Here is a 25,335-nt window from a genome sequence, read left to right on the forward strand (position 1 = left end):
AACCTTGTTTTATACTTGAAGAACCAGAGAACCAGAATAGCTTAGTAACTTCCCAGAGCCACCTAGCGAGTAACTTGCTGCATGTGGACTGCTGAACCCAAATCTTTTAGCCCATGCTCTTTCCTTAACTCTATTCTGCCTCTATGAGGATAAGAATATGAAAATAGATAAATAAATCATTGTGGAGAACTAGGCCTTTTGGGAAATATTCTTCTGGACAGCAAATCCCATCCATGACTGTTAATGTTAAGGCTCATCCTAATTCCAACCTGAAAATGCCTTTTCTCTTTATGGCTATTGCCTTAACCATCTTTTTGTCTTGCATATTAAAATCCAGTTTTCTCTTTAGCCTTTAACTCTGATTGCCTCCAATGCTCATTGTTCACATACATTTCATTTAAAGGTTCTTATAAATTCTTACTGACTTTGGTAAAGTGCCATACTTAATATTTACACAAAATGGAATAAGCCCTATTCTCTGGAATTTTAGGTTTGGACAGAGTTCTGCTTCAAACTGAAAAGATTTTGGAAGTTGTCTTAGTCCATTTGGGCTGCCATTAAAAAAAAATCATGAACTGGTTACCTTATAAGCAATAAACCTATTTCTCTCACTTCTGAAGGCTGGGAAGTCAAGATCCAGGGACCGGTAGATTCAGTGTCTGGTGAGGGCCCATTCCCCACAGTCGGCACCTTCTCACTGTGTTCTCACATGGGGAAAGGTGAAACAAGCTCCCTTGGGCCTCTTTGGTAAGATCACTAATCCCACTCATTAGGGCTCCACCCTCATGACCTAATCACCTCCTAAAGACCTCACCTCTTAATTCTGTTGCTTTGAGGATTCTATTTTAACATGAATTTTGAGGGGACAGAAACATTCACAGCATAGAAGAAGGCATTGAATCCAATAATTTTATTTGATAGATGAGAACACTGAGGCCAAAGAGATTGTGATATCTCTAATATTCACTGAAAAATAAATGTTTATTGAATATCTCCTGTGAACTAGGTGCTGTTCTAGACACTGGAGACACATCAGTATGCACAAAATGACAGAGACCCTCTCCGGCATAGAACTATGGTCTGGTTGGGAAGACAAGCAATATATACCTTTACAAATAAATATATTACCACTTCAAAGACAATAAATACCAAGAGGAAAACACAGCAGAGTAAGGCAGTAGTCAGTGACTTGGGGGTATAATTTTGGGACAGAGTGGTCATGGTTTCTAAAGAAGTGATCTTTGAACTGAGACCTGAATGACATGGGGAACCAGGCATGTGAGGATCTATGAGCAAATGTTCCAAAGACAGAGAACAGAGGTTGTAAAAGCAGAAAAAGGCAGAAAACTTGCAGTGTTGCAGAACATTGGCCAATGTGGCTGGAACCAATGTGGCCTTCAAACTGGGGTGCCCCACTCTGGTGGGTACCAAAGACCAAAGTAATGAGTTATGGGTGTTGGGAGAAACTGTTCGAATTTCTTTTTTCCATTTATTTTTGTCTTATACTGTGTAATTTCTATTATTTTTTATATGTTTGCTGTTACACATGACACAAACACAGTGGCATGTGTGTGTATATAAATAGGTATATGTATAATTTATATATGTATATGTATACATTTTTAAATGTTTACTATATTTTTGTAGACTACTGGGCCAGTGGGCAAACAGGAAAGGGGAAGCAGATGAAAGATCCATGTAGGTCATGCGAAGGGATGGGTTTGTTCTGTGTCTTGGGAAAGCATTGGAGGGTTTTGAGCAGGCCAGTGCAGGATCTAAGCCTTCCAGCTGCTGTGTGGAGGAGAGGCTGAGAGGCTGGAAGCAGGGAGACCAGTTGAGAAGCTATGGCAAAAGCAGTGGGAAATCATGGCAGCCTGTAGCAGTGGGAAGGAGGAAAGTGGCTGGGTTCCGGATGTATTTTGGAGGTAGAGTTACAAGCCTTGCTTATAGGCTGTATATGGAAGGAGAGATGCATTAAGGAAATGAATAAATAAAAAATAACAACCCCCTAGGCTTTAGCTTAGGCACTGGGTGGTCCGTGGTGCCACCTGCTGACACAGAGAAGATGAGAAGAGGTACTAGAGTAGAGCAGAGGAGCACAGATCACAAGCTCTGTTACAAAATGTAAAGTTAGAGATGCCTAAGCAGAGGCCAGGCGCGGTGGCTCATGCCTGTAATCCCAGCATTTTGGGAGGCTGAGGCGGGCAAATCACTTGAGGTCAGGAGTTCGAGACCAGCCTGGCCAACATGGAGAAACCCCATTACTATTTTAGAAAATGCAAAAAATTAGCTGGGCATGGCGGTGGGTGCCTGTAATCCCAGCTGCTCAGGGGGCTGAGGCAAGAGAATCACTTGAACCCAGGAGTCAGAGGTTGCAGTGAGCTGAGATTGCACCACTGCAGTCCAACCTGGGTGACAGATTGAGACTTCATTTCAAAAAACAGAAAATGAAAAACAAAAACTTAACTAGCACACACACACAAACATCTAAGCAGAGACGCTGAACGGGCCTTAGTCCTAGGAGCCTGGAGCTGAGGGGAGAGGTGGGCACTAAACTTGGTCTTCTGCAGTTTATGTTCTTCCCATTGTTGCAGTTGCTCCCAGAGGGAGTTAATGTATGTATTTATTTTTATGTATTTTTAAGCAAATACATAATCATGAATAATAAAGAATATGTGAGAGTCTTTGAACAAATATTCAAAGTAGATTAAATTTAAATATTTTACCCCTCTTTGGATTGCGTCAAAAGACTGCGTTAAAGCCAGAAAGTTTACTGAAAAGTTTTCAGGATCCCAGGCTGTATTTAACAGTAGTCCTGCTGAATGAGTGCCATGCTAGTCCTCCCGAGAAACACCCCATTGTCACATAACAGTTGTCTCCATTTTCCATGAGGCTGTTTTTCAGTAGTTTTACTTCTTCCCACCCACAGAGGGTCATGCGCTGCAAAGAGAAATAGTGCCATCAATTTGCTTTCTGAAAATACAGTGAGTGTTCCACCAAAAGTGATTTCAATTGGTCTAAATTATCCTTGAGTCTCTTTACTACTTCAGAAGTCATAGAAAACTGGCAAGGTCACCAAAAGCTAAATAGAAGCAAACTCAGACTATTTTTTAACTTAGATCAGCTTCACAACCTCAGCACTATTGATATTTAGTGCTGGATGATTCCTACTGTGGGGCACTGCTCTGTGCATTGCAGGACGTTTAACAGCATCCCTGGCCTTTGCCTACTAGATACCAGTAGCACTCCCACACACATTGATGACCATCAAAAATATCTCCAGACATTGCCAGATGTCCCTGAGTGGGGAGGGGAGTGGTACACAAAATCACCTCAAGGTGAGAACCACTGACTTGGAGAAAAGATAATCCTGTACATCAGTGATTGTCATCATCGCTTCCGTTCCTTAAAAAAAAATGCCATAGAATAGGAAAGGATCTGCTACATACACTAGAAGACAACTGGGTAGTGAGTAAGAAACCCACAGGGCATAGTACAGGCTGTAAAATATATCTTTCTGTGGCAGGGATATAAGCCTTAATGATCTGGGAAAGTAGAGGTTCTAACTTGAAATGGCCTTGGAGCATGTGCTCTCCAGCTGTGGGGAGGAGAGGCAGCCTCCTGTCTTACTCTGGCAGTTAGGCTACCTCCGTGGCTGGACAGACATTCCCATCTGGCTGAAGCATGAGGCAGAGGCAGAGTTTTCAGGAGTAAAGACTCGTTGTTGTCACTCTGGCTCACAATGAGTGTTCAATAAATGCTTGTTACAGGCATGAATGAATGAATGAACGAATAAGTGAGTGGTCCCTCTCTGAAAAGTATGGAAGGTGCAGCTACCTCCTGAAGCCCCTGTTTGTCTTCTGGCAAGTCTGGCCATGAGAGTCATCAGTTTCTGGTGTGCAGCCTCAGCCCCAGGCCCCACCATGCCCAAGAGAATCCAGGGTGGCACTCAGCCCCCATCATGGGATCTGGAATGGAGGGACTGTGGATGGGGAGTCTGGATGGATGTGATGAGCAGGCCTCCTCCAACACTGAACTCTTCTGTTGCCTTTACAGCAAACCGGCCTATCATGAAGAGCCTGACCTTGCCAGCCCTCTCCTTGCCCATGAAGCTGGTGAGCCTTGAGGAAGCTCAGGCCCGCAGCCTGGCCACTAACCATCCTGCTCGCAAGGAAAGGAGGGAGAACAGCCTGCCTGAGATTGTCCCTCCCATGGGCACCCTCTTCCACACCGTCCTTGAGTTACCAGACAACAAGTAAGTGGCACTCTTTTAAAAAAATTCTAGGAGATGTGTGGTTGAAGAGCAAAGAGGAGGAGAGGTGTACAGTCTCAGGATCAAGATGGCGGTGTGGGTTGGAGGTACCATCCGGGTTGGGGTTTAAGGAGACATTCCAGAAGAGAAGGGAGCTGTCTCTACGACTCTCTCACCAGCGGTTGATGCCTTTATGCATACACTGCCCCAAAGTTAACAAGATTCCCGATCTCTCATTGATCAAGCGCCATGTTGGGAGAGTGTTAGCGGGGTCACATCATAAGTCATGACTGAAATTCCTGACTTTTTAGTATAGATAAATCAGGCTTGGTGTTTACAAAAGAAAGTTTACTGAAAACAAAAATTTGACCCCCTCCCCTGACCCTCCATCCCCACGTGATGATGCAAAAGGCATAGGGTTGAGTGTTCTGATGGAGGACACCTTGACAAATAGTGTCATTCTAGGCTGATAGCTCTGGGTGAGCAGCACTTGGGTACATGCAAACCTGGCATCCTTGTCAGAGCCTGTCAGAGCCCTCCCTCATCTCCAAAACAAATAAAGCATCGTTTTCATTGGTAGAATATTTTCTTTCCTCATTTCTCCCTGTCACTTCCTCTATTGCCACCTGGGTCTCTACCCACCCCCTCACTCGTATGCCATGGTAGAAAGAAGCAGGTTTGAACAGGAGTCCTAAATTCTAAGCAGATTGTAGGTGGAGGGGCTGAAAGGCAACCTTTCCATTGAAGGTGTCATCCCCACTGTTTGGTCAGTGAAAAGAGGTATGAAAGCAGGCACCTTGCACAACTCGGAGATGCCAGTCATGCTGCATGCTATAAGAATGCCATGTCTGGAACTCATCTGGTGAGAAGCCCATCTGTGTGCTGGAAAGTATATGGGCTGTGTTTTCTTGAGACTGAGCTCCACTGCGCCTTTCCCTATGTCCCTGGAGAATAAGTCTCATTTCTCCCTGATCCTCCAGAGATCAGGAAGAATACCTTGGAAAGACCATCAAATGCATTTTCTCTGTGCTTTAAACCACACCTGGGGTGCACCATACCCAAAGGTATGCTACCCTATAAAATATTCCCCAAGGATAAAAGCTTGACAAAATGCAGGCCAAGTCCAAAGGAAACCACTAAACACTGCAAAGCTATCTCAGATGGATCATAAAAACATCCTGAGTTCAGGTACAATGACTCACTTCTGTAATCCCAGCACTTTGGGAGGCTAAGGTGGGAGGATCATTTGAGCCCAGGAGTTTGAGACCAGCCTGGGCAACATGGTGAAACCCAGTCTTTACAAAAAATAAAAATATCAGCCGGGTGTGGTGGCATGTGCCTGTAGTCCCAGTTACTCGGGAGGCTGAGGCAGGAGGATTGCTTGAGCCCAAGAGGTCAAGACTGCAGTAAGCCTTGTTTGCACCACTGAACTCCAGCCTGGGTAACAGAGCCAGACCCTGTCACCCTGTCTCAAAAACAACAACAACAACATCAACAACAACAAACATGGTGGGCTTGAGATCTGGATGTTCCATGAGAGCCCTGCAGAGAATAGGTCCTTTATGGAACTCACAGATTGCAGGTTTTCATCCTGAAACTGCCCAGCAGAGCCACAGCAGGGCAAGGCCTCCATGGTGACCCCTGGGGTGTCAGGCTCTCTCGACCCAGCCTAGTGCTCCCCTTTGCCCATCTCACCAAAGCAGCCTGGTGTGAGGCTAAGCCAGAGACACACTAACTACCCTCTGCATTTCTCTGTAGTGATCATTGACCACACCCTGCAGGCTGCTACTCTCCTCAGCCTCACCAGGCCAGACTCTTTTCCAGGTCGACTTTCTCATCCAACCCTTTTCAGTCCATGAAAGTCTTCACCAGCCCTCTCTTTGCCTGTGGATGTCCCAGCAGTGTGGTTATAGTGCAGGAGCCTAACAGGACCCAGGTCCCTATGGTCTTCAGTGCTTCATCCTGCATAAAAACTGACCATGTGTGGTGGGTGGCCCAGTCCTGTCATCCCAGCACTTGGGAGGCTGAAGTGAGAGGATGGCTTGAGGCCAAGTGTTTAAGACCAGCCTGGGCAAGATAGTGAGACCCCCATCTCTATAAATGAGTAAATGAATGAAATGAATGAATGGTGTCTTTGAAATTCCAGAACAAAAGTGCTTATCAGAATTCCCAGAATTGCGTGTTTGCTTGTGACTGCTGAGATTCCCACCGATCCTTGCCTCTGTTTGCCCCCACCTCTGCCTTTAATATCACACTTTACCTCTTGCCCTGGGAAATACAGTTTGCTGTGACTCATGAAAGCCTTGCTTGGTCACCTGGAGCATCTCTAGACAAGGTGAGAATCAAGCTTACCTTGGATTTTAGAGGGGAATTCCCTGAAATATCAGAGCCATTCATAACTAAGGACATAAATGGTCTCAATTTAAAAGTCCCCTTGAAATGACTAGTTAACAAACTAACCCCTTATGCCTTGGTTCATTTAGGCGAAAGCTCTCCAGTAAATCAAAGAAGTGGAAATCAATATTTAACCTGGGACGTTCTGGATCAGACTCCAAATCAAAACTGAGTAGAAATGGGAGTGTATTTGTGAGAGGACAGAGGCTCTCGGGTAAGAATCAACAGTAATTGTTTTATGATACAAATATTAGTTTCCTAGCTCTGCTTATTAAGTCTTGGTTTGATCTTATCAAACACACTAACTCTGAAAGAGAAACTTATAAATTAACTGGGGAAGAGGAATCTTTTAAAAAAAGTTTTAGACTTACCAAAAAAATTGCAAAAATAGTACACAGAGAACCTGTATACCCTTCATGCAGCTTCTCCCGATGTTAACATCTTATATAAGTTATCAAAGCCAAAAATTAATATTGATACAATACTCCTAACGAATTTGCAGATCTTATTCATATTTGGCCAGCTGTCCCACTACTGTTCTTTTTTTTCTGGTCTAGGATCCAATCCAGGATCTCACACTGCATTTGGTTGTCATGTCTCCTTAACCTCTGCCAATCTAGAACAATTACTCCGTCTTTTTGACCGTGATAACTCGGAAGAGTACTGACCATGTATTTAGTAGAATCTACTTCAGGGAGAGTTTGTCCAGTGTTCTCTCATGGTTAGACTGAGGTTAGGAATTTTTGCAGAAACCCTACAGAAGTGACGGTGTGCCTGACTCAGTGTGTCCTATTAGGAGGCACATGATGTCAGTGTCTTATTGCGTGTGAAAAGAACTGGGATCCCTTGGTTAAAGTGCTCTTTGTCATGAATTTTAGGATCCTCTAATGGTTCTTGGATGTAACAGTTATTCCTATGGCATTGCTAAATGATGATTTTCTGTTAATTGGAATTCTGCTGAAAAGACCTGTCCCTTCTCCCCCAGGGTTGTGATGTTTAAAGAAGGATGCTACCCCATGGGACTTATTTCTGAGTATTGAATAGAAATTGATACAGGAAGGAAATGAGGGAACCATATACAGTGGGGAATTTAACCAATGCAGCTGAATATGATGTCAGGAAAGAGAAGACCAAGGAAATTTTTCATAATGATCTTTAGTGTTATAGATTGAAAGTATGATAACAATGGAAGCAATAGTTATGAAACCAAGGTGTAAAAGAGAAATGTACAAATGCAATGAGCAAACTTTGATAGGATCCTGGTAAAAAAATAATAATAATAAAAATAAAAGAGCTGACCGAGCACAGTGGTTCGTGCCTGTAATCCCAACACTTTGGGAGGCTGAGGTGGGTGGATCACTTGAGCCCAGGAGTTCGAGACCAACCTGAGGAACATGGCAAAAACACATCTCTAAAACAAAACAAAACAAAAAAACTGCAAAAGACAATTTGGGGAACAAAGAGGGAAAATGTGGATATAGACTGGATATTAAATGGTATTAAGGAATTATACATTTTCATAGTGTGCTAATGGTTCTTAGGAGACATGCTAAAATTAAAGTATTCAAGGATGAAGCAGCAAAATATTGACACTTTCAAATAACTAGCAAATTATAGGTAGGTAGATAAATATCAATATAGAAATAGATAATGCAAATATAAGGCAAAATGTCAATAATTATCAAAACTAGGTGGTAAGTTTAAGGGTGGTAGGTTTCTAAATGTTTGAAATTTTTAATAGAGATTTGGGGGAAAATTAATTCCTATAGGAAAATGTGAGATAATGTTTTTAAGGACTTTCCTCAAACCCGGTAATAATCACATACCAAGGATCAGAAAGTCCAGATTTTAGAGATCTTTATGTTTGCCTGTTAGAGTAAGGAGGGGTGTCACAGTACAGCAGTTACAACGATTTAGGCTGTAAATAATGGCAAATCAATTCAATCAACTTATGCAATGAAGGAATTTACTGGCTTCTGCAGTTGAACACCCTGATAGAGGGAAGGCTTCAGGGGGTTTAATACATGGACGCTGTCATGATTTCTCCATGATTTCCCCAGCTGTGTCCTCCTTTGGGTCAGCTTCATCCCCAGACTGGCTTCCTTTGCTGTGGCAAAGTGGCTGCAGTAGTTCTAGGCTTTCCCTCTCACTATCCCTCTAGGTCCAGAGGGAGAAAGAACATTTCTGGTAGCTTGCTCCTAAGAGCAGGGACCCTTCTTTTCCAGAAGGCCTCATCAAAATTCCCCTTGTCTCAGTATCCTTCACTGAGCCACATGGTTCAGTCCCTGTTGTCAATGGTGTGCCTTGTGCTGATTGGCTTCAGCCTGGGATCCTGAGCCAACTCCTCGCATGAGGAATGGGACTCACACCCACGAAGTACAAGAGCCATGTGCAAAGGGCAGAAGGGAAATGGACTCTGGGTACGCATCTGTAATCACCGTATGGCAAAACTCAGCTTTTACAAAACGGAAAGATAGCAAGAATGAAGAAGACAGGTTGCCACAAGTATGGCAGGACAGATACAAATCAGAAAATAGGATTCTTAAGGGAGAAACTGGGGAGAAGAGTACCTGACCAGAAACTCCTAATCTATGAAAAGAGCTTTGCTTAAGCACATCAAAGAGAGAATTTCAGTTGCAGAATTAGTGGTACAGCCATGAGAGAGGTTCACCAGTAATGAAAAGTCAAAAAACAACAAAACAAAACAACAAAAAGGAAATAAGTGGTTTGCTTTGATCTTTACTTAGGAAGATTCCCACCCCCATGTGGTTTTCAAAAAGAACAAGGCCAAGGCACTAGATCAAATGGTGGTAAAACTCACAGAACATGCAAGATGCCCCTGGCCAGGGCTTCTCACACCTGGACCTCAGAATCACCCACAGAGCGGATCACACCATAGCAATTTTGCCTCAGGAGGTCTGTGGTGAGGTCTGAGTACTGGTAATGTTCTAAAAGCTCCCCAGGTGATTCTGATATGCAGCTAGGATTGAAAGTCACTGGCTTATGATCTTATGAACAAACTAATCAGATCTTCACTAACTGAATGCAGGGGTGAAATTCAAGAACTGTCAGTGTCAATATAAGCGGCACCCTGTGGCCTTAACTATTGCCTGAAGTGGTTTCTTTTTACCAGAAGAATATTGCTGGCAACTCTGAAAAAAAAAAGACCAATAGACTTCATGGCCATAACTTCAGTGGAATCTGTGATTAAAGTTAGGCCACTGAACCCCGTAACAAATGTAATCTACCAGTGTGGTCTCTGTATGTGGCATGTGAGCTCACTGTTGAAATATGTATGTGAAAAGGGGAACCAATGGATTAACATACGTAAATAATATGCTTTAAAATCCCATAACTAAGGACATTTAAAAACTTAATTCACCATGAATAGTATTGGGATTGTTTTGGGTGGGGAGGAGTGGGTGAAGGGGTGTTTAACCATATCTAGAAAATGAAACAGGTAAGAAAGTAAGTGTTGGAAAAAATGGAGAACTGAATTAAGACACATAAACTTTAGAGCCTTCTAGATACGGGTATTTTAATTGATTCCATGTAAGTTGTTTGTACATTACTAAAGAGAAAGAAGAGTTCAGGGCACCCTCCAAAATGAACTGTGAGCAGAGAAATTTCAAAGCCATACGGCTATAGCAGGTCCAGGCTCACCTTTGAGTAACGCAGCTAAGAGAGGAGGACTCAAGGACACAAAGGCTGCCAGAAAACTGGGGGGTGCACCTCTGTGAGGCCAGGCCAAGGTCCCAGACAGAAAAATGTAATCTAAATGTAGTCATAGGCCACAGGAGCCTGAGTTCTTAGTTACTCTCCAGAAAGGGGGCCAGGAAATGCTTGGGGACTGTCCCCCAAGCCACATCTCTGATGTGCTGCTGTGCTGCCCAAGGCCACAAGGAACTGCATCATGAGAAAGAGGCTTCAACACCACCAAAGGTGGGTGGACACTGATGGACCTACAGACAGAGCTGCTGCCCGGCCTCTGTGACACAGTCAGGGGCGTCTGGTCACTGCCTGTCAAGGTTGACACGTGGAAACCAGAGAAATTCCAGCCTGGAAAACAAAGGCAATGCATGTCCTAGAATACACAAACAAAGGGATGCTGACCAGGTAGGGTCAGGGCAGTAAATCAATTTATAGATTTGTGGAAATAGCAGATCTTCAAAGGATAAGAATTCTGGGGCACATTGGAAGTGAGGAGATGAAAGGCGATCTCTGCCTTTGCAAAGGATTTGCATGGAGATGGCTGGGCATCCCACAGCAGGCCCCAGAAAGAGAGAAGCCCCACGCTGGGAGACCAAGGGGTTAATTCAGAACCTCCCAGAAGAAGCAGGTTTGGATCAAGGAGGAAGAACAGGGGAACTTTAAACAACAGACAAGAACAAGCTTGAGTTACAGCTCAATTTTGGTTAAGGCCAACTCTAACTGCTTCTCATAGAACCTTCTCCTGTCTTCCCCTTTGTTGCTGAGCCCTAATCCATCCTGAATAGCAGCAACAACAATCAATAATTATTACTTTTTAATAAGTACTTACTCTATTGCAGATAATACAATATAATTACCTTATAGTCATTACCTATGTAATCCTCACAACAGCTCTATTTTTTCTCATTTTACACATGATAAAACTGGAATTTAGGAAAGTTTAGCTCTCACTTTGGGAGGCCAAGGCAGAAGGATTGCTTGAGTCTAGGAGTTTGAGACCAGTCTGGGCAACATAATGAGACCCTGTTTCTAAAAAAAAAAAATGTTTTATTAGTCAGATTTGTTGGTGTGTGCCCGTAGTCCTAGCTACTCCAGAGGCTAGGGCAGGAAGATTGCTTGAGCCCAGGAGGTTGAGGCTGCAGTTAGCTTATGATCACTGTACCACACTCCAGCCTGGGCAAGAGAATGAGACACTGTCTAAAAAAAAATTTAGCTCCTTGGCTGAGGTTACACAGCCCAAAAGTGGTAGAGCTGGAATTCAAACCCAGATGTTTCTGAATTCAGAGTTACCTTAAGGGCTACAAGTCCTGGGCCTCCTGCTTCCAAGTACCCTCTTTCCCCTCTTGACAAGCTCGGCCTAGAAGGAACTACCTTTCAGCCAATTTAGTTCCCTGAAAAGAGATGGTGTTTGTGAATCCATCTATTTAATACTATGCCTGGAATACGTTTTTACTCATTTAAACCACACTTCCAAAAAGCTGCTAAGGTGGCTTACAAATATGCATGGTGCACACCCAGTCACAGAGTAGGTGTGCAAAAAAGGTTTTGTTGGGATCTGTTCCAGGGTGAGGTTGACGGGTGAGATCATTGGGGAGCACCCAGCCTGCAGGCCTCAAGGAACAGAGCTTCATCCAGCAGAAGCCTAACTCCAATTCCCTTGGGCCCTCTCACCTGCTCTACCACATTTGCAGTAGCTAAGATACGGTCTCAGCTGTCTGCTGCTGAATACAAAGAGTGGCCTGGAGCCTCATAGATTCTACCCCTGGATTCATCCTTGAATACTTTTTGTACAGTAAAATTGGGCTCAAGACTCCTCATTTGCGATGAGCTATTTGACAAAATTGCAATTTACCTTTATTGTAAAATATTAATAAAACTTTAATCTATAACTGCCCTGAGTTTATGAAATCTGTCCCATTAAGAAAGTAGGAACATCTAGGGTGGGGTAGAGGAATGTTTTCAAGGGGATCAATTATACTGGAAAACTTTCCTAAAGAATTTTGTCTTGTGTACTTGAACAGCCTGACTTATTTTTCTGAATGCTTTCTGTTAATATGCATTCATCAAGGATATTTTTTCTTTTGTCTTTAGTGGAAAAGGCTACTATCCGACCAGCTAAAAGCATGGACTCGCTGTGTTCAGTGCCTGTGGAAGGTAAGATTTTACAAGGAGTTTCTGAGTTGGAGATTACAACTAGGAGGCTGAAGCTCACTTGCCTTTATAAGTTGTCGTGCCTGCTTCTCTGTAGTCACAATCACACACAACTACCTAGTCCCAAATCCCTCCCTGACTCTACCCTAATTTAAGGGGTTTACATAGCACCATAACCTCCCCTACCTTACTCCAGGGCTAGGCCTAAAGAGCCATCCTCTTTGCCCATCCTTCCTCTAGCCACAGCTGGAGTCCATGGCTATTTTGCATTCAAACCTGAACCAGGTAAAAGGTCAACACCTGAAACCTAAGGCAGAAGAGGCTTCCCCTTTGGGCAGAAACAAAGAGCCAAGCATTGGTTTATGCCCTATGGTTTTATGCCTAGAGGCCTATGTATCTTGAATTTGGCTGTTTCCACATGCATTTGCTTCCTAGTTTTTGTGTCAAGTCATGATTTTCAGTTGATAGGTTCATTCATGTATCTATTCATTCATTCATTCATTTATTATGTATCATTAAACATTAATTAGGCACCAGCTATGTATCAGCCATGTGCAAACCACAATATCCTTTGTTGGGGCAGACGTGTATACAGTTGCACACGAGGTAACACCCACCACAAAAATAACACATAACATTTGTTCTCACAGCTCTATCCTTCAGGGCTGACTTGCCTGTATCTCTCCCTTCTATTTCTGTTAAGTAACCAACAAGCACCATTACAAGTTACAAGGCAAAGGATTTGTCTGGCAACAGACTGTTAAAACTCCCCTATACTTATCCTATGACTTTCCAGCTCCTTTAATACAAGACATTTTTCTCTTTCAAAAGTGGGTCAGACCAAAACAATACAGAAAATCTTTAGAACAACATTTTAACAATAATTCTAAACCTGGGCCGGGTGCGGTGGCTCACACCTGTAATCGCAGCACTTTGGGAGGCTGAGGCAGGCAGATCACTTGAGGCCAGGAGTTCGTGACCAGCCTGGCCAACATGGTGAAACCCTGTCTCTACTAAAAAAAATACAAGAAATTAGCCAGGCATGGTGGTGCATGCCTATAATCCCAGCTACTCAGGAGGCCAAGGCATGAGAATCGCTTGAACCCAGGAGGCAGAGGCTGAGGCACGAGAATCATTTGAACCCAGGAGGTGGAGATTGTAGTTAGCCGAGATTGTGCCACTGCACTTCAGCCTGTCTCAAATAATAATAATAATAATAATAATAATTAATAATAATAATTCTAAACCTGTATAATACTCAGTGAGGTCTTCTTAAGTTAACTTGATACTTTCAGCATTTTCTTACTTTTATATTCATCCGTTTGCTTTGGTTTGGAAACTTCTTGGCAGTTCTTGCCCAGTTTAGCAGGAGTTAATATTTCAAAATATAGGTCATTATATACATGGTATGTGAGTATTGGACAGTTCATCTAACTGCTGAGTCTCGGTGTCCTCATGTGTTAAAGATCATTACACTTTCTTACTGGGTGGTCATAAGAACTTTAAGCATAGAGTTATGTAAGATGCCCAGTTTAGTGCTTAGTACCAAATTAGAAATTATTTTCTAGATCCCTGGCAACTCACATATCATCTCCAAGCTTATTTACTTCCCATGTAGACTTTTTTCTTCCTTGCCTTCATGTCTAAGCCAGTCAAGAACTTGGTCCGGGCGTAGGGGCTCATGCCTGTCATCCCAGCACTTTGGGAGGCCGAGGCAGGCACATCACCTGAGGTCAGGAGTTTGAAACCAGCCTGGCCAACATGGTGAAATCTCCTCTCTACTAAAAATGCAAAAATTAGCCGGGCGTGGTGGCAGGTGCCTGTAATCCCAGCTACTCAAGAGGTTGAGGCAGGAGAATCGCTTGAACCCAAGAGGTGGAGGTTGCAGTAAGCCGAGATCACGACACTGCACTCCAGCCTGGGCGACAGAGCTGTACTCTGTCTCAAAAAATATATATATTTGCTCCTCACAACTGTACTTTCTAACATTTAGTTAATTTACATTTCTAGTTTCTCATCCTCTGAATCAACAGGAAGAAGCCTGAGAAAAGGTGGGAAAGGTCTAGTTGTTAACAGCATTTGTTTCCTAGCTGAGAAATCAAGCCCCCCTGTCTGGGTCCGTCTGCCAGAGAAAACTTAAAACAATAAGTTTTAAAGTCCTAAAATAAGACAAGATTCTGTTTATTTTTCATTTTTGTCTTCTTCATTTTGAGCAAACATCATCCTACCACCTCCCATCTGTCTCTTTATTTTTTCATCATCTATAATTAATGCCTGGTAGATGATGGCTCTGTTTAGCAACTTTAGCAGTAATCTTTTTTTGAAAACTGCTCTACCTGCAAAGTTTAAAAGTGATCTGTATGGCACAACAGCAAATAGTCCTACCAAAGCATCATGCTAAAATTCTGTGCATATAAGGAAGTGCTTTCTCTTTTGTCATCCAGATGTTACCTGTGTTTATCTGGGCGGTTATGCCCCTGTTAGAATGCTGTGCCTCTCTAGTATTCAAATGTCGTGTTCCTGTCCTTACTGGAAGGCCTGCCATTGTATGTGTGCCCAGGCTGCTGACCATACACCTGTTCCTTTTTACTAGGAAAAGAAACCAAGGGAAATTTCAATCGAACAGTTACCACCGGTGGATTTTTCATTCCAGCAACAAAGATGCACTCCACCGGCACCGGCAGCTCATGTGACCTCACCAAGCAGGAGGGCGAATGGGGCCAGGAGGGGATGCCTCCGGGGGCTGAGGGTGGCTTTGATGTCCATCTCCAGGGCGCTCAGGCCCGGCCCCCACCGGAACAACTGAAGGTTTTCCGGCCTATTGAGGATCCAGAGGGCGAGCAAACAGCCCCAAAGATGCTGGGTATGTTCTACACTTCGAACGACAGCCCTAGCAAATCCGTCTTCACCAGCAGCCTCTTCCAGATGGAGCCGTCGCCGCGTCACCAGCGCAAGGCGCTGAACATCTCCGAGCCCTTTGCGGTGTCTGTGCCGCTCCGCGTGTCCGCCGTCATCAGCACCAACAGCACGCCGTGCAGAACACCCCCGAAGGAGCTGCAGTCTCTTTCCAGCCTGGAAGAGTTTTCTTTTCATGGATCAGAGAGCGGAGGCTGGCCAGAAGACGAGAAACCGCTGGGAGCTGAGACTTCTGCAGGTAAGTAGAGGGAGGGTCTCTTTCCACTGCAAGAGAAAAAAACCAGACTTAAATTTGCTTCAAGTTTGCAAGGCAAGACAGTGAAGTGGTTAAGCCTGTGGGCTCTAGAGCCCGACTGGGTACAAATCCAGACTTTGCCATTTCACTGCGTGATCTCCAGCAGATGTAACCACTCTGTGCCTCGGTTTCTTAATCTGTAAAATGGGAATAATTATGTTAATAATACCTTTTTCATAAGTTTGTTGTAAGTATTAAATTATTTAATACATATGACGCTCTCAGAACAGTGTCTACATACAACAAGTATATAATAAATGTTACCTATTATTATTTTATTTGCTCACAGAGTGAGAAGGCAGGAGAAAAACTCAGAATGGAATGCAGAGCTGCAGAGCTGGAATTGGGAATTCAGGTCTTCCAGTCTCCTTCTCTCTCCATCCACCCATCCTCATTTCTACTTTATATTTGCAGACAACATGGCTAGCAACCCTAGCAACAAGAAAGAGCATCCCTCTCCCAATTTTCTGATGTCAAATGCAGGAAGGATTCTGATTGGATCTGCCTGAGTCACACGCCCAACCTTGGACCAGTCACTGTTGCCCAGCTCATTGGGTTCTGAGATTGGCCAGACTTGAGTCTCTGGGTGTGTCTGGAGTGAGGAGAGGTTCTTTAATTAACGAGCAAACATGGGCCACATAAAATGGAAGCAGGGAGAACCCCAAAGGAAAGGATGGCTGACAATCAAACTAACATATGTTTATTGTGATTTAGGAATGTTTATTTTCAGTTAATATTAGTCATTTTCAGCACCTATTAGGTTGTCAGGCACTCTCCTAAGTGTCCTGCAAATATTATCTCATTTCTCCCCTCTATCCTATGATATAGGTAGTCACTGTTATCCCCATTTCCTTAAAGAGGAATAGGTTATTTACTCAATCACTCATAGCAAGGAAGTGGAAAAACCAGGATTTTAATCCAGACTTTAAAAAAATCCATGCTTGTAACACGACCACGCTCCCTCCTGTGTTCACTATGGGCTGTGGAGTTACAAAGATTGTTACGACATGATCCCTTCCCCACAGCGAGCTCACAAACTAAGAAGGGAAATTGAAACTCTGCACTGAAGTCCAGTGCAGGGTCGGCCTATGGAAGAAGCGTAAGAGCCTCCTCAGGATTTTTGGAATTAGGGAGGGGTTAGGTACCCAAAGCATCATGAAAGAGGTGTTCATAACAGATGGCAAGGGCATGGAGGAGAGGCAGTCCTCTCAGGAGGATTCCAGGAAGATTTAGAAGAGGTGACATTTGGACTGAGCCTTCATAAATGGGTAGGGTTTCTCCATGCAGAAAAGATGAGAAAGGGCATTCTGGGCAGCTACATGTTGTGGGAAATACGTAGGTTTTGGAACCCAACCTGGCTGATTCAGATGCTAGCTTTACTGCTTTTTGTCAGTTTGGCAGTGGGAGATTTTGGAGCCTGTTTCTCATCTGCAAAGCAGGGGAGGCTCCTATCCCAAAGGCTGTAGGGAGGTTTGAATGGGAAAATGTCCATAAAATACCTGTCCATAGTCCGGCTCACAGAAGATGTGAGTGAATATTAGTCCTCTCCTCCCATTTCCTTTCAGGATGGGTACACAGATGAGCACATTTCAGGGGATCCAGTGATGCCTTGTCTGGAAAACAGTGTCATGGGCTGGCGTGGATGCAGCAGGATGAAGGGTAGGGGAGGGAGTGAAGGCTTTGAGGAAAACAGTATTTCCAAAGGCTTTTGTGAGATTTGTTATCCTCTCCGGAAGAGTGGATCGGGGTCTTTTAGAGACAGTCTGTTATCCATTTTTTCCCCCTCTCTCCTCCATATAAATAAGAATACCCATTTTGCATTAAGTTGGTCTGGGAAAGACACTAAGGGAGACTCCAGCCTGCCTTCCTACCTATGGCCAATGGGCAGTCAGGGCAGAAAGAGGGGCCTTGTGGAAGGCAGCCCTCCAGATCTGAGACCCAGGGTGGAAGGGGACTGCTGAAAGTCTCAGAGGCAACAGGTCCCCTCACCCTGCTCTCTGACGGGGTGAGGTTAACTTCAGTGTTAACCTCATGATAACGTCCATGATTATTCCAGGTGGAGAACTTCACCTTCATTAATTAAATATTTTTCTTTTTTTTTTTTTGAGACGCAGTCTCACTCTGTCGCCCAGGCTGGAGTGCAATGGCCGGATCTCAGCTCACTGCAAGCTCCGCCTCCCGGGTTTACGCCATTCTCCTGCCTCAGCCTCCCGAGTAGCTGGGACTACAGGCACCCGCCACCACGCCCGGCTAGTTTTTTGTATTTTTTAGTAGAGACGGGGTTTCACTGTGTTAGCCAGGATGGTCGCGATCTCCTGACCTCGTGATCCGCCCGTCTCGGCCTCCCAAAGTGCTGGGATTACAGGCTTGAGCCACCGCGCCCGGCCTTAAATATTTTTCTTTCTGTTGTGCAGTAGCAGTGGGCAAAAGAAAAAGAATTAAAGACAATTTTCCAGGTTACCCATTTAAACTTTTAGTTGATCTAGTCAAACCAACTCTCCCACTTTTGGCCAATCTAAGTGAAATTCCAGTGCGACCCAAAGCGTAGAGATATCGAGTAAGTGGTGCATTTTAACTAAAGTTAAATGATTGTAAATACTGATTACTCTGAATGAAAAAATCGAAGGATTAATCAATGTAATCATCATGGTTGATTATCTGACTTTTACCTGATTCAAGAGTATGTGGTGCTAACCTTATCCTCAGCCGGTGGGGAGAAAGGACAGCAAACAGAATCCTTCCGAAAGTGAAGGATGAGCTTATGGGCTGGTTTCAAAATTACAACTAACACTCTCTGCATCCCGTTCTAGAAATGTTAATTAAGAAAGATCAGAATAAACATATAGCTTTACAGAAACTTGATAAATGAAAATCCAGAATTTCCTTAAGAGATATTAGGAGTTGCCTCTTTCTTTTACTGAAGAATTTACAGTAGAATCCTCTTAGTTCTGTTTTAGTGCATCTGAAATATGATTCTGTAACATCCGCAAAAAGTTGTTTTGCCCTATTTTTTTTAACCAGGAGCAAGCCTACCCTATAAACTCATTAGTTGATTATATTAGTTAAAGTACAGGCTAAGCTGCTATAATATAGAAAACCAGTGGCTCAAATAAGGTAGAAGTTTATTTCTATCTTACGCACAAGTCCAGAGTAAGGTGACTGTGATCCAGGAGATCTAGTGTTCCAGGCTCCTTCAGCCATACTCAGGGGTGTTGTCCTTGTCTGCATGGTCAGAGTGGGCACAACATCCCCACAGTCACATTCTCACCCATGGGAAAGGCCTACAGGAAGAAGCCGAGCAGCTTCTACTTAAGGATGTCACCTAGAAGCTGCACACATTGTTTCCACTGCATCCCATCTGCCAAACATATTTCACACAGCCACACTTACCCTCAGGAGACTGAGACATGTTGTCACTAGATGCAAAGCCATGTGCCCAGCTAAAACCTGAGGGGTGGGGGAGGTTCTAGCTCCAACTAAAGAAGAGGATAGATATTGGGCAGCGATTATCAATCTCTGCCTCTATGGTCACCCGCTTTGTGTATAATGTGTCACATGCTGGGAACGTGACAATGCCTTTCCCTTTTGAGCTATGGAGATTTCTTGTAGTTTAGAAGTAGCCACCAAATCTGTCAGCCCACAAAAATTTGTTGGAGATTTGCAGGTAGTTTTTAGGAATAGATACTGCCTCTGTTCTGAGGAACTTACCCAAGGATAGAAGCCATGTACCTGAGAAGAGATCATGGTAACGTGAGGACTGTGCAGCACATAGATAATAACACTGAGTGCTGTGGTAGGACATGGTGTGGGAAAGCTACAAAGAGATGTTTTTAGGTTTATGTCTTGAGGAATGGATTCAACTGGAATCACAGGGAGGACCAAAGCAGTGGAGAACAAGGCCTGTTAGGGGAGTGGGAGAAGAGAGGACATGTGACTGGGCCACAGTGAGATGGGCTTTGCATGCCAGAGTGGAGGCAATAGGGAGCCACAGAGGGTTTTCAGCAGGGGAGTGAGTGATAGGAACAAACTCATGGTTAGCATGGGCCCTTCCTCCACACCTTACACAGGAGTCCATATTAATAGTCATGATCAATAGAAAGAAGCTCTACCAAAAGGGACACTGGCAAGTTCCTCCAACTACTAGATTTTAGGAGAATGTTAAAAAAATATGTGTTTGAAAATTACAGATGCATTTACCCTTTCACCCAAAAGTTTCACTTCTAAGAATGTATCCTAAATAAATAGTTGCATAAATACAAAATGACGTTTGCATGTCATGGCATTATTTGTAATAGCAAAGGACTGGAAACAACCCAAATGCCCCCTTTAGGGGTCTGGTTGAATAACTAGGATGCATCCACACAATGAAGTTCTATAGAGTCCATAGCTTCGTGAGCCTTGCACTACATTCCCCTAAACTCCTGCGCATCTGTCGGGGACAGTTTCTGTGCACACGAAAGGCACCCATTTCAGATGCCTGCCTTGCGTTTCCGGTTTTCTGCCTCAGAGCATTTTACGAAGGGATTGGCTCACTCAGCCTTTGTGCGGGACAGCTCAGAAGCATGGAGAATTAACTGGGGTAGCTCTCAAGTAATACAAGCTAGGAATCAGGAATGACCCAGCCTCTTATCATACGGAGGGATTGTTGGGGGGCACATTCTACATAGTGCTTCTTAGGGTTACCAGAGATTGAGTCCCAGTTGCTGAAAATGGGAACCAACTCAACAAAATACTCTTTATTGACTTTTCCTCCGTTCCTCTCACTTTCTCATTTTTGCTTCCTGGGACCACCTTCTAAATAAGCCACCTGCTACTCGGACCCTTTTCAGGATCTGCTTTGAAGGAAACCCAAACTAGGCCACATCATAAAGAATGATCAGGCCGGGCGCGATGGCTCACGTCTGCAATCCCAGCACTTTGGGAGGCCGAGGCGGGCAGATCACCTGAGGTCAGGGGTTTGAGACCAGTGTGACCAACATGATGAAACCCCGTCTGTACTAAAAAATACAAAAATTAGATAGGTGCAGTGGCAGGTGCCTGTAGTCCCAGCTACTAGGGAAGTTGAGGCAGGAGAATCGCTGGAACTCAGGAGGCGGAGATTGCAGTGAGCCGATATTGCACCACTGCACTCCAGCCTGGGTAACAGAGTGAGACTCTGTCTGAAAAAAAAAAAAAAAAAAAAGAATGACTAATTTCCCTCTCTACTAACATGGCATGGGCTTCAAGATATGTTAAGTGAGTAAATGTAAAGCAAACAACAATCTGTATCACATAGTGATTTTGTGTACTAAGGATGGGAAACTAAAATATATACAAGTATCTTTTTAAATATGCAAAAATAAACTGACAGAATAAACCAATAAACTAATAAAAGTAGTTATCTCTAAGAGACAGTGAGAGTATGGAACAAACCGGAAGCAACAGTGATGGACACATGGTGGGTGACCAAGGAGAGGTTGGTCTGGGAAGCCTTGAAAGAGGCGTTGTTAGGTTTGCCTTGAAGAAGGGGTTAGATTGCAACCACAGGGAGGACCAGAGCAGAAGAGTGCAAGGCCTGGCAAGGGGACTGGTAGAAGAGCAGACCTGTGGCTGGGCCAGCAAGAAGGGGCCTTTTTATATACAGTGGGCCCCTGACATTCAAAGGTTCCACATCCACGGATTGAACCAACCACAGATCAAAAATCTCCAGAATAAAACATTGCATCTGTACTAAACATGTACAGATTTTGTTCTTGCCATTATTTCTTAAACAATACAGTATAACAGCTATTTGCATGGCATTTACAGTGCATTACATAGTATAAGCAACCTAGAGATGATTTAATACAAAAGGATGTGCATAGGTTATATGCAAATACTATGTATGCCATTTTATATCAGTGACTTGAGCACACATGGATTTTGGTATTGGGGGGATGTCCTGGAATGAGTTGCTCTGTGGATACCAAGGAATGACCTGTAGTTTTAACTTTTGAACTCTGTAAATATTTTACATATTCAAAGATAAAACTGAATTTCAGGAAATAAGCCTACAAAGTGATGGGCAAAAGGAAATACCACTGCTGTGAATTCTGAAGCATTTTAGTTCAGACATCAGGATGCTGTCACTAGATCTGAGTTGCTGGGGTGGCCTTGTGGTGAGACACCTCAGAGTTAAGACACCAGTGTAAACAATGGCAATGAGTGGTTTGGTCTTAACCAATCTTAACCAACAAACTTTTCTGAGCTTGTGCTGTATGCCAGACACTGCTATATGCTTTGTCTCCATTGTCTACTTTATCCTCACATCAGCCCTGAAAAGCAAGTCTTATGATGCCTTTGTACCAAGATTACAAGATTCATTGAGAAATTAGCATTTGAACCCAGGTTTCTTTAATACCACTGTAAATGGTAATTTTTCTTGAGGGCCTGCTATGTGCCGAGCACAGTCCTGGGTACTCGCTCAGTCTTTAATCCAGAGTGTGGAAACAGCTTTATGCAATGAAACGGGGCTTTCCTTCATGCAAAGCAATAGAGACCAAATTTGAGATCTGCCTGCTTATTCCTGATCTCATAGATGTTTAAGAACAGAGCTTAATCACTTTGGATAGATCCAAATTGACAAGAGATAACCCCTGGGAAGAGTCACACAGGAAGCTGTTAATCATAATTATAAGATATCTTTGCAGCAAGATGTGAATAATAGATTTTTGTAACCTTGGACACTTAGATGGACTTCTCAAAGTCTGACCAGCTATTTGAGAAGTCAGAGACTGGGCTGGAGCATGGTGTCTCAACTTCAGCACTACTGACATTTTAGACTGGATAAGTCTTTGTTGTGGGACAGGTTCTGTACACTGGAGGATATTTAGCAGCATCCCTGGCTTCTATCCACTAGATGCCAGTAGCATTCACCCCTCCCCAGTGTTGTGGCAACCAAAAAATGTCTCCAGACAAGCCAAACGTCCACTGGAAGAAGAAAACGGTAGGAGCAAGATGGTCCCTGGTTGAGAACCACCAGACTAGGTGATCTTTGATGTCCCTTCCTTCTCTGACAATCTTTAACTCTGGGAACTGAGGCCAGGACATTGCTAGAAGAAAAGAGTAAATGCAAGGGGCAGTGAGCTGGGGGAATTCCCTCCATCCTTCTTGAAGCAGGGCCAGGAGACAGGACAGTGACTGTTTGGGGACAGTCTTTCTTGAAATGAAGCCTCCTTTAACTGATAACTCCCATTTTCACTGCAGCTTCTGTACCTAAGAAGGCAGCTCTTGAGGATGCCAAGCCAGTATCTGAAGCACCTGGGACAGTGGAATGCAGCAAAGGCCTGTCCCAGGAGTCAGGCATCCACCTGGAGGAGAAGAAAACCCCAGAAAGCTCCTTGAGCTCTCAAAATTCAAATGAATTAGAGAAGAGACCAAATCCAGAGAAGGTGGTGGAGGAGGGACAAGAGGCTGGTGAGATGGAGTCCAGCACCCTGCAGGAGAGCCCCAGGGCCAGAGCCGAAGTTGTCCTTCTCCATGAGATGGTAAGGTACACTCTCCACCTGCTCCAGCCAGGTGAAGTTATTTTTTCCCGAGGGCTCTTGGTACAATGTAAAGTAAATTGGAAAAAAAAAAAAAATTTGAAAATCAGTTTCTGCCAAAGGGACTTTAAGAGACAAACTTCTAATGAAAGTCTGAGATTTGTTTTGCAGTGGACTTTTCAGAAGTCCTGCAGGGATGGGGAGGAAATATACTGCTCGGATTCCCTAGTACAGACTCAACTTTAAGTATTCCTGACCAGAGGTCACCATAAGCCAGTAACATGTCCTGGAATGTAATGACATTCAATCCCAGAAGCAGCACAAGACCTGCTTGTCACACCCCAGTCCCAAATATCATGATCATTCACAGAGCCCAGACTTCTTCTTCCAGACATCCTGGATGGGCAGTTGTCTACACTTATTTCCAAAACCAGAAATATTTCCAGGATCCATTCTTTCCTCCCGTGGGCTCTGGGGAAGTTAAAATACAACACTGGAGCTGACTAAACCTTGTCTACTTTGTAGAGGTGGAATTTTCCAAGAAGGTTTTTATGGGATGTCCTTCCATAGAAAGTGTGAGGAGGTTTTCCAGGGATACCCAAGGAGGAGTCATGCATTTGGGTGGCAGCTCTGTGACCAGAGGAGGGTACCAGAAAGGAGGATGCCTTTGAACTTGCTTCCAGAGTCTTGATTTTCAGGATATGCACAGAATAACCATGTGTTGGGAGTTAGGGCAGAGTGAGGTGCCATGGAGGCCTCAGGATGGCTGAGCGAGGGTCTCTATAAGATCTATTTGCATTTATTGAAGGGGAAAGATGAAGAGATTCATATGGGAATTGATTGAATTCTTACAGGGAGGACCCTGTAGGAATGAATGGCATTGCTTTGAGAAGCAGGTAAAGTTAGTGCTGCTAACTTAAAGTTAGTGGTGGATTCAAGGGAACAAGTAAAGACATCAGTTCATTCATTCATTCAAAAGTTGTATTTAACATGAACTTTGTGCCAGACACTGGCATCACCATAGTGAACAAGGCTTTAGCCATCCCTGCCTTCTTGGAGCTAACAGCCTAGTTGGGGAAAGACATTGAACAAGTAATTCCTGGTGTGCTATGGAAGCATGGAGTGCATGGGAGCACATAGCAAGAGGACCCAACCTAGTCAGAGGGAGGAGGCATGCCACAAGGGTCAGGGAAATCTTCTCTGTAGAGTGCATATTTAGGCAGATAACTTAGACGGAAGAAAGGGGTACTGGGTGGAAGAGCAAAGGAGAGACCTCCAGGCAGAAATAATAAGATGTGCCTTGAATCCAAGGTAGAAAAGAGCATTCCCGTTCAAGGAATGGGAGCAAGGCTGGGATAGCCGGGCTGGAAAAAGTGAGACTCAGGGGGATGCAGGAGCCAGGACTGCTTGGAAGGGATTTGGGGTTTAACCTACGGGCAATGGGAAAGCATATGAGGTGTTCAGAATTTTATCTTTCATGGGTCATTCTATTCTGTGCGGAGAACGGCTTGAAGAACAAAGGAGGCACCAATGCATCAGGAGGGGAGTGTGTGGTAAGCCAGGAGAGAAAAGCTGGAGGTGTAGACTAGTGTGGGGCCATGGGGATAGAAATGAAGGACTACAATGACTATGTAGAAGGTAGAAAGGACAGGACTTGTTGAAGGATTAAAGGGCTGAGAAAGAAGGAAACGTCAAAGGCACCTCATAGGTTTCTGGTTTGAGCAAGACGATGCACTGTGGGTCCACCTACCGAGAGGGCAGAGTGAAGTGGAAGGGAGTTTAGATGTTCATTTGTTCATCTAAATTTATGGTTTCTCAGTATTGATTTCTTAGTAAGAGCTCAGTTAATGTAGGTGCTGAGGAGAGTAAAGAGATGAAGCTGTCCCCGCTCTGAAGCAGGGCACAGTCTCGTAGGCAAAATAGAAATGTTCACAGATGAATGCAGTGTAGTAGAAGCAGACTAATTTTGACAATCCCACAGAGATATGTGAAAGAAATAATCCAAAAGAAAACACTGAATTCATTACAGTTTAGCAGACCCTTTATGGAGCCCCCATTTACAGTATACTGGGCACCTCTTGGCCTTGATGAATCGAAGATGAATAAACACAATC

The 25,335-nt window shown here is 43.9% G+C and overlaps 1 protein-coding gene across 2 annotated transcripts in view; it reads left to right on the top strand.

Annotated features, from left to right (window-relative positions):
• The window catches only part of ARHGAP31 (Rho GTPase activating protein 31), a 130,559-nt gene that overhangs the window by 97,691 nt on the left and 7,533 nt on the right, over positions 1–25,335 (top strand). Inside the window, exons 7-11 of one of the 2 annotated variants that reach the window (XM_017875399.1) lie at positions 4,057–4,255; positions 6,736–6,860; positions 12,449–12,511; positions 15,102–15,662; positions 22,944–23,224. In XM_017875399.1, coding sequence (XP_017730888.1) covers positions 4,057–4,255; positions 6,736–6,860; positions 12,449–12,511; positions 15,102–15,662; positions 22,944–23,224 — 1,229 coding nt within the window. The remainder of the gene's footprint in view (positions 1–4,056; positions 4,256–6,735; positions 6,861–12,448; positions 12,512–15,101; positions 15,663–22,943; positions 23,225–25,335) is intronic. The other variant, XM_017875404.1, reaches the window with a different exon arrangement.

The sequence above is a fragment of the Rhinopithecus bieti genome, unplaced genomic scaffold (genome assembly GCF_001698545.2).
Source record: "Rhinopithecus bieti isolate Rb0 unplaced genomic scaffold, ASM169854v2 scaffold_1251, whole genome shotgun sequence".
In the NCBI taxonomy this organism is placed as follows: Eukaryota; Metazoa; Chordata; class Mammalia; order Primates; family Cercopithecidae; genus Rhinopithecus; species Rhinopithecus bieti.